The sequence below is a fragment of the Zophobas morio genome, unplaced genomic scaffold, assembly GCF_036711695.1.
Source record: "Zophobas morio isolate AGI-343-1 ecotype UQ-CSIRO unplaced genomic scaffold, CSIRO_AGI_Zmor_V1 ptg000030l, whole genome shotgun sequence".
In the NCBI taxonomy this organism is placed as follows: domain Eukaryota; kingdom Metazoa; phylum Arthropoda; class Insecta; order Coleoptera; family Tenebrionidae; genus Zophobas; species Zophobas morio.
In genome coordinates, this window is record NW_026972135.1 from 13,481,613 (window position 1) to 13,491,703 (window position 10,091).

General features: G+C 33.2%; 1 protein-coding gene across 1 annotated transcript; it reads left to right on the forward strand.

Annotated features, from left to right (window-relative positions):
- The first annotated feature begins 4,648 nt into the window (after window positions 1–4,648).
- On the forward strand, window positions 4,649–9,133 carry LOC135138073 (uncharacterized). The gene is made up of 2 exons (XM_064067922.1): window positions 4,649–9,009; window positions 9,065–9,133. The coding sequence occupies exons 1-2, from the start codon at window positions 4,719–4,721 to the stop codon at window positions 9,100–9,102; spliced, it is 4,329 nt and encodes a 1,442-aa protein (XP_063923992.1). The 5' UTR covers window positions 4,649–4,718; the 3' UTR covers window positions 9,103–9,133.
- The last annotated feature ends 958 nt before the right edge of the window (window positions 9,134–10,091 follow it).

Here is a 10,091-nt window from a genome sequence, read left to right on the forward strand (position 1 = left end):
ATCTAAGTTGTGTTGTGACAACATACAACATACAAAAGAATTTTGCTCTATCAGGTCGAAATGACACATGTGAATTAATTTTTTTGAAATCCGCAACAAATTCAAAATTTAGCCTTGAACTGTGATCGTTACCAAAATGGAACCCTACGTTCCGTGTTTTTGTGTTTTTTTTATGACGGAATGCATTCAACTGCAAAGTGGTACATCGTTAGGTTGAAAATGTGTCCCTAAATTAGGCACAAAATATGGAAAACAAAATTAGTTTATTCCTCCATTCTCACAGGAGAAGTTGTGATTAAGTGCACTTTGAAGGATCCTTAGTTCCCAGCCACAAAACCCTCTAGCTTACAAAAACAAAAACCAAATCAACTGTTATACATATATCAATGCAAATATTTGAATATTACAAATTAAAAAAAAAGAAATTTGAATTAATGTAACTGGATGCAAATGGTCGAGTTGTTTTGATGGTGTGATGGAAAATTTAAATTTTTCGTCCTCGATGATTTTACTCTATTGACAGATATAACACACACTCCATATTTCTATGCCCAAAAAACTTGCCGCATATTATACTCTCTACCCGGTCTTCGCAAAACAGCAAGTTATTGCACCCTTCAAGCGAACGCGAGTTTTTCCATGAAGTTTTCAATTAAACATCTATTGAGCAAATGACAAAACCTTAAACTTAACTAAAAACCGTGCGTGCTGCTTTCGTCGTACGATTTTGTGCCCTTTTATTTCAATTAAGTTCAAATTTTATCTCTTTCGAATTTATAACAATAACTGAATCAGTATTCAAATTACAAAAAAAGCAAGGATTCATGACACACCCCCATCAACACTTTTAAACAACAAAAAATTTACTTGAGGTTATACTATGCCACACTCTGTCACAATTTCAAACAATTTTTTACATGATACTTAAATTATGCATTAATTCAAGTTTTGGATCAAGTTAAAGTGAAGTTGTTAAAATTGATGTCATCAGTCGGCTTAGTCAAATATTAATTAAATGCAGTAAAGAAACAAAAATAAGGCATGTTTGATGCAGATGTTCTGTTGTTCCAGTAATAAAATCCCCAAATTCAGCTTGTCAAACGGTGATGCACCAATAACAGCAAACAAATAGCATAAACTAATCCCAACATGGTCTAAGACTTATTTAAATGCCAGAAATGAACTTATATAAATCTCAAGTGAGAAGTTACGAAGTGTGAATAAGTGTTAACAATATCCCCGACATTTCACAACATTTAAGATTAGAAAACTAGTATTAATAATAACTAAATACGCTGTCTGGAGGTAGACTGCGACAGCGACGTGATTCATTTTCGTTTAAATAAATAGCCCTTTTAAGAAATTACAGGGTTTCTATAAATGATTATAGGGTCGAAGTAGGTGATGAACACCTACCGCCTCTTAGTTTTGGACCTTACTAAATGCCCAAGGACGCACGACGAATACCACACTCATCTGTATAACTGGTTGCCTAAATGCTTCATATCGTATTAAAAAATAAAACTAATTCATTACAACAAAAGAAAAACAAAAAAAAATTATTGCGGTTAAACATCGCACCAATTGTTGAAAGTGTTCACCATTTTGATCAAGATGCATTCTTTTTAATTTCAAAAATGTTCTATAATCCTTTCGTCAATGCCATTTGTTCAATTTCATGTTGCAACAGTAACTCCTGACTGCTGAGGAAATACTGTCAGAGACTTCCTTAGATACTGAAGGTCTTCCACGAGATCTTCCCATTGTTGAACCACCAGTTCGAACAAATTGGTTGGTTACATCTCTAATGTAAACCTTTAACGATGTTTTTTGAATTATTAAATCACGGTATTTGGCCAGATATTTTTGCTTACAAGCGGTTACAGAATACACTGACTCTTTGTTTACGAAGTCCCATTGTGATAACAAGACATAACAATGAAAGTGCCTTGTTCAACGAAATAAACCATTTTCAGCCTTCGCTTCCTAGAGCTTATTTGAAATCAGAAGTACATCGAGTGGGAGGGACGAAGCACGAAAATGGGCGAAAAATATGGACGAGTCAGTGGCGGACCATTAGCGTTGTTATTGGGGTTTGGACGTTGCACGCGTTCGTTTTCGACGCCGCTGATTCTGTGAAAGTAGTGTTCATGCGCACTGAATAGTGTTTCAAATACTGGTATCTACGCTCTTTTATTCTTCTGTACTTCTGATTTCAAATAAGCTTTAGTACAAACTCAAAATTTTCATACGCAACCATCAAAAATTTTATAAACGACTGTTTTGTTGTTTTGAGCTTGAATCAACGAGAGTTACTGTAGTTCACACTTGAAAAAGGTTAAAATAGTCAAAACGATCACTCTAAATGGCAGGTTACAAATGACATAAATGACAAGTGAGAACTGTCATAATGAGGCATAATTTCAGCGAAGTGGGATTTTTTAAATCCTTGGCCCACTACGCCCTTAGAAATATTTATAAAAGCCCTGTTTTTTGTGAAACAGCACAAAACAGTAACTAACCTTACTGCCTAGTGATTCTTCTAAGTACAGCTGTGGAGCTCTGACACACCTAGGCAAGTTTATATTTAAATACTGCTTGACCAAAACATTTGATGCTACTTTGGGAAATTTTCCGTTTTTCAAGTGGCGTCTTTTCACATATTGGTAATAATAATTTATTATCGTTCCACCCCTAAGAAGATGAAAAGGGGTGACAAAGTTTGTATGAATGCTCTTCAACACATTTTTTACTTCAAACTTAGCAATTCAACACAACAAATCGTCTACGCGAGCGAAGTCGTGGGTGAAAAGCTAATTCGTTCATAAACGGGTGATTTCGCTTCAGGAATAATGTTTTAAAGTAGTTCATTAATATTCAATTAAAGTTAAAATACCTGCTCAACTACAGGGAGATTTTGAAATGTGTGTAGTTGAAAAAATGGGGAATTTCTAAATGCATAAAATGTCGATCACCATGAAGTAATACTCAAAATGGGTTCTTCGCAGGATAAATGAATGATAAGCAGCAAAAAGTCGGAAATATTTTCAATTTTCATTTGCTTTAAAATGTTTTCGAATTCTGAAAAAACAGACATGCTGTCAATATTGGGAAAGTGTGACAAAAATTTTGATGCTGCTGTTCGTCTCTACGCCATGCAATATCTCAATAGAAGAACTCCCTCAAATCAAGCGTTTAGAAAACTTGAAAAAATAATTTAATTTTTGTATTTTTTCTTTTGTATACATTTTTCCAATTTTCAAATTATATTTTGACAAGTTGATAACTTTAAATATTTTATTTATCACGTAGGTTTGATGTAATATTGGTTGCATACTTCCAATACATTCGCGGGCGTTGAGCTTCGGTCCCTTGCCCTGCATGGGTAGTATTTTGAAATCATCATTAAAGGTGTGATTTTCCTTTATTTACCTTTCTGATGTTAAGGCATTTTTTGCCTTCCTAAATTAGTTCTTCGAATTTAGAAATGGGTTTTCAAGTTAAAACTTAAATTTAAAATAGTTAGTCAAAACATATTTTTTTATCTGAAATCAAGAACAAAATCAGCAGCAGTCCAAAAAGCCCTCCAGGGCCTCATTGCCTACAGAAAAATCCTCTCAACATATATTAAAAGAATATAAGTGGAACTAATATGTAGATTCCATCATCCAATTTATAAAAAAAAAGTTTAAGTTAAATTGATTTATATTTCATTATTTTATTATAATCAATTTTTCTCTATGTAACACATAGTTTGCAATTGTTACGACCTTGTTTTGTACTAGTTGATAACAGAAAAATTTAAAACATCGTATTCCTTTGCGTTTTCTAATATTTTATCTTGTTTAATTTTGACGTTACTATGCAGATTAGATAAGTGCATAAAGAGTTGCATTATACATAGATAAAATAATATCACACAAGGTATCACATTTGTAAAAAGAGACGTAATAAATAGAAAAGAATAATTCATCAAATCAGACAGAGTGTATACTGGCTAATGTCATTAAGCAGTTTTAGTGCATGATACTGACAACAATAGACTAATTCTGAGTTCTATCGTCAACATGGAAGCATATGGTGAACAAAAACAAAAAGAGGTGAGTTTTTAATTTTTACCCTGTAGTAATTTTTATTCATTTAGTTTTAGTGGTTTCATATTTAAATTTTAAATTAACTTACTAAACATTAACATGAAATACTAGCGACGGGGTAAATATTTGAAAAAATTTTGGTAAACGATCACCTGCCGCTGCAGTTTTTAATTTTGTTGTGTCAAAAATTATTACTGTCCCTCCTGTTTAAAATTTGCATAAGAATTTGTTCAGTTTGTATTTAACTAAATCTTAAATTGTGTGTAAAAGAGTGCAAATCTTCTGAAACATATTTTTTATTTGATCGTTTGATTATTCTGTCATCTGTGATAGTTTATCATCTAAACAATATTTAGTTGTTTGCTTAAACCTATGTATCTATTAATATATAATTTTGATGTAGAATAATATTTTTAGAAATTCAGAAAAAGACGGGGCACTACAAACAAAGGAAATGAATATGAAGACTTGTTAGCAGCACTCTTGGCATTTAAACTTTCAGAAAATAATGAAATAAAGGATTTCAGTTTATATGGAAACAATAGTCAATATGGAAATTTTGACGACATTGTTCTTCACTACGAATTGAATAATCTGGATTCGAAACACACTTTTGTTGTTCAGATGAAACATTATAACGAAAGCAAAAAAATCACTTCTACGCATCTAGCAAGTGCTCAAGGGGACTTTAGCATTCAAAGTTATTTTAAGTCGTTTGAAACATTTCGTCATAAACTGCAGAATAATTTCAACTGTGTACTTTATACAACGGCACGGTGCGAATTTTCAGAAAATTATGAATTTACTTTAAAGGATTTTGCCAATTTGAAATTGAGAGTGCGCAAACATTACTGTCTAGACGAAAATTTTCCGAACACATCTGCAAAGAGTTTTGTATACAAGTTTGAAATTGTTAACGATGAAGACACAGTCTCCGAATCGTTTAGAGATTTTCTCTGTCACTTATTTCTGTACCCAAATCAGAAAGATGTGTCGCACTTGGAAGAATATATTTCCACTGAGTTCCAGAAAACATATTTTTGCAAAGAAAATGAATTTTTGTGGTACACGAAATATATTTCTAGTTGGAGCAAATGTGAAAAGAAAAAAATGGTTTTAAACAAAAACACAACAACAGCGAAAATTGCAGAAATTTTGCTAAAACCTCATCTCAGTACTGGTTCTTTCTCTTCTAAAGATTTTGACTTCGATTTGTTCTCTAAAACTTGTGAACAATGTGACATTACTGTCACAAATTTCGATCTACATTTTTCTTTATTCTGCGATAGATTACTGGAGGAAGAAAAAAATCTAAAAGTAAAAGAAATAAAAGAGGAATTTCAAATTAATTCCAGAACTGAAGAAGACAACGCTGTGAATTTGTGGCACATGATGAAGAGCCCTCTGATTATTCGTTTGAATAAAAGTAACGAAAAAACTATTTACAAAGCTATTCGTTTATTTGAAAATAAAGATAGTGGAAGAAGATTTATTTTAATTTCGGACTCTGTAGATAGATATGCATTAAAAAATTTTAAATTAGTGTGGACTTTGCACGATCTATTATCCATATGTGGTGAACAATTAAAAAATAAAAAGATTGCTCTCCAAGGACGGCAGTTTCTTCTTAAAGATATAATGTTCAAGGAAATATTTAAAACACTTACTATTGACGACGTTTTCAAGCACGACATTATTCAAGTTGGCGAATTCCCAGAAGAAATGCCAAACCCTTACATTGACCAGCGTCTATCGAAGATCGTCATTAGCTTCATATTCATTAATAATCTTGATGTTCAAAGCTTAGCAGTGATCAACTGTAACGGAAAATTAGATTCAATTAAGCAACATATTGAAAATGCAACTATAATTAAAGTAGAAGAATTTCTTAAAAATCATTCTAAAAATGAAGAGCACGAGTTTCTTTACAAAAGAAAGGTGGTAGTTGTAGCTGAAGATCGATGTTCACCTGAACAATTCGAGAATATTTGCCAAAAAAGTAAAGACAGAAAATGTTATTTACTTTGCATTAACAAGCAACTGAAACTGGAGTGGCTGGAGACGAGTGCAGATATCGCAAAACCTAGAGGAGAAAACTTAGAAAGATTAACCATTAAGGAAGACGAAATGTTCGAGGACAACCATTATGTAAATGTCATTTCTGCTAAGCCTGGTGCTGGAAAGTCAGTTATGATGAAATACTTAAAAAATAATGTTTCCAGTGATTACTGGATATTAAATATTTGCGTTCGAGACCATGTTAAATTTTACACAAGTACTGCAAAAGACATCTTAGATTATTTTTTGAATTTTCAAAGTGAAAACATGGGTTATAACAGTTTAACTCTGAACATAAGAGACGCCTACGAGAAAGAGAAAAAGATAGTTTTTTTGTGGGATGGGTTAGATGAGCTTCCAATGACTTATATCCCGAAAGCTATACAAGTAATTCAAATATTATGTAATATGGGATATGTTAATTGGATCACAACGAGGGACCACCTACAGCATTTCCTTGAAAAAAATCTTAGGATCTTCTCACACACTATTAACGAAATGGACCAAAATCTTCAAAAAAATTATATCAGAAAACAGTTTGAAACCAAACACGATCCCCAAGAACTAACCGAAGTCATTGAAAAAATTATTACTGTTATAGCAATGACAAGGGATGTAGCATTTCTAGGAATTCCGCTGAGGATTTACATGCTAACGGATTTATTTTTGAAAAATCCTCAAACATGTAGAGAACTTCTCGGCAGCACTTTCATTCTTCCTGACATTATTCATCACTTCGTTCAAGAAAAGTGCAAGTTTTCTTATAAAGACAAAAGCAATTATAATTTCGAAAACGTTTTTATGGACCGAGCTTTGAATGGTAACACTCAGTATCGATTACTGCAATATGAGATACTGGCTTTAAACACCTTGCTGCCCAGTAAAGTACTTGACAGATTGAATATCCATCACGAATTGTTAAATGATATTGAACAAATTAAGGACGATTTTGGACTGCTGTCAAAAATTGATGTACCTTCTAAAACTGCAGTTTTTGTGCACAGTATTTATGCTGAATATTTTGTTGCTACTTGGATGGTCAAGAATCGTGATCAAAAAGACATATTTAAAAGTTTTATGTTTGAGATTGACTACAGAACCATTAGAATTATGTTTGACTTAATTTTAAGCAAAGGAAGCCCTGTCCATATTGCCATTTTACACAGGGATTATAGTAATTTGGTCAAACACCAAGACGACGTTAACTCAAAAGACAAGGCAGGAAGAACTCCTTTGCATTTAATTTGTTCCTGGGGCGAACCACATCCACTGTTCGAAAGTGAAACTGAAGATGATAAATACTTTTTAAAAAACACCAACAAAGTAGTTTTTAATAAAATAGCTAGCACTACCGAAGAATATAAAAAATTTTTGCGTCTTCTGCTGGAAAACATACAGTCCAAACCAAAAGAAAAGGATGAATTGTTCTGCTGTGACGCTATAGAATATGCAGATCGCACCTTGTCATTATTAGCAATAGATATATTTTTGGAATATGTAGAAATCGATTTGAAAGATCTTGAAAATTTTCAGGACGAAATCTCGGTTTCCTACTATTCTATTATATTAAACTACGAACGAATTCTGAATTGTTTAAACAATATGAAGTACATCATAGATAGAGAAACTGGTAATAACTTACTACATTTAGCGGCTATAAATGGAAGAAACCATTTTTTGACTAAACTACTATCCATCCCTAAGTACATAGAAAATATAAATGAAAACAATCATCAAAGACAAATAGTTGGAGAATCTGTTTCAGGAAAAAGGATTATTTTCGAATCTAACCACAACCCTCTACATATTGCTGCTCAGACTGGAAATCTTCGAGCTCTTGATATACTAACAAGAAAAGGAGCTTCAATAAATTATCAGAGTGGAACGGGTACCATTGCTTTACACTTAGCTATAATGACTGGGCACTTAAAATTAATACGACCTTTATTAGACAAAGGAAGCAGCGTTAATCTACCGGATGAAGATAAAAATACATCTCTACACTACATTGTTCAAACTGGTGAACTGTCGATGATCAAGGACATAGTAGACAGAGAAACCTATATTATCAAAAACAACTTAGGCCAAAGCCCATTAGATCTTGCCACTATTCAGAATCGTGAGGATATTCTTGATCTTTTGTTGACTAAAGCACTACCAGGGAACAATATATCCATTCAAGAATATATGCAAATGCCTTTTTTCAATGCCGTATTTACAGGACAAATGAAGATTGTACGTTGTTTAATGAACTATGGTGCAAATGTTAATGGGATCCTTAATAATGCAACTGTTTTGTGTATGGCTGCCTTAGGTGGTCATAGAGAAATTGTCGATCTACTACTGACGAAAGGTGCCGATCCTAATATTCGAGTCTATGGAAAAATGAATGCTCTGTCCTTTGCAGTCATTGCTCAAAATATTGAAATTATCAGGCTATTATTGCGTCACAATGTGGAACTTGTTGATTCTGATGAAGATGGAAATGGCTGCTTGATTAAAGCTATTGTAGACGGCAATAAAGAGATAGTAGATATTCTGTTGCAAAGTGGTGTTAATGTAAACGCGCGCAATAAGTATGGTGCCAGTGCAATGCATTTTGCTGCAGTAGTAGGTAACATTGACTTAATAAATACATTGTTAAAGTATAAAGGTGATGTCAATGTTAAAAATAACGAAGGAGGTACACCGCTACACGTAGCGGTCCTCTACGAAAGGAAGAAGGTGGTAGAATTTTTAATAAGGAACGGAGCTGATTGCAGAATATCAGCTCAAGGACTTGTGCCTTTGATGCTGATGAAACTGCCTGTACAAGAAATATTTAGGTTTCCACAACGTATTCGTCCACTTATGCGACGTAAGTTTTTCTTAACCCAATACGATTTATCACTTTATTAATGAATATTTTGTAGGTACCAATAAAAGTGCTGTCGTTCAGAAGCAACTATAAATCTCAAGATACGAATTAAATCACATCCAACTTCGTTTTTGTAATTGACGTTTAAAGTTAATACATTTCGCTGTTTGGGTTGTAGTTATTTGATTTTTAATCAAAACTTATAAGAATTAACATCTTCTGTGATTGTCAACAACACAAAAACAGATTTACTTTAGTAGAAATATATCATGTGAATTGTAATCATCAACTGTATATATCTTAAGAAAGGAACCAGTCTAAACTTTTTGCATAATATTGTAAATCGCATATCGACAAATAAAGCTCGTATGTTTTGGTGGTTATCGCAAATCTTTTCAATAATTGAGGATCTAAGTTGTGTTATGACAACAAACAAGAAGCACAACAATTCTGGTCTACACATGCACGTCGTCGCCTCGTTCATTTGGTATAGGATGACCCTTTTCAGAAAGGTCGCCTTTCTCGCAGGTTTTTTCAACTGAAAAACTTCCTTCAGACGTACTCACATGCTCCGAGAAATTTCACGGTTCTTCACTTGCATCAGTTCCGTTGTATTTATCCAAAGGATGATGTCTGACCTCGTCTTACTGTTGTTCTTGGTTCGCTCACCAATTGCTGCCACTTCCGGCGTTCAGTAGGTATGGCGATATTTTTCACACACGTGCAACCACTACCTCTTTACTTCTTGATGCTCTGATAGCCTAATCATCAGATCGAACAAACATGTAAACTAATTTTATTAAAACCAGCGAAAAATTTAAAATTTGACCTTGAACTGTGATCGTTACCAAAGTGGAACCCTATATTGCGTGTTTTTTTTATGACGGAATGCGTTCAAATGTAAATTGGTGAATCCCAATGTTAAAAATGTGTCCCTAAGTGCTCATTTACAATGGGCATAAAGCATAAGGATGTCATAAGCATTAATGCATAAAAATTTATGTTTAAGGCTCTATGCTTCAAAATGAGCATAATGCTTAGGACATCTTATACTTTATGACCATTGTAAATGAGCACTTAAG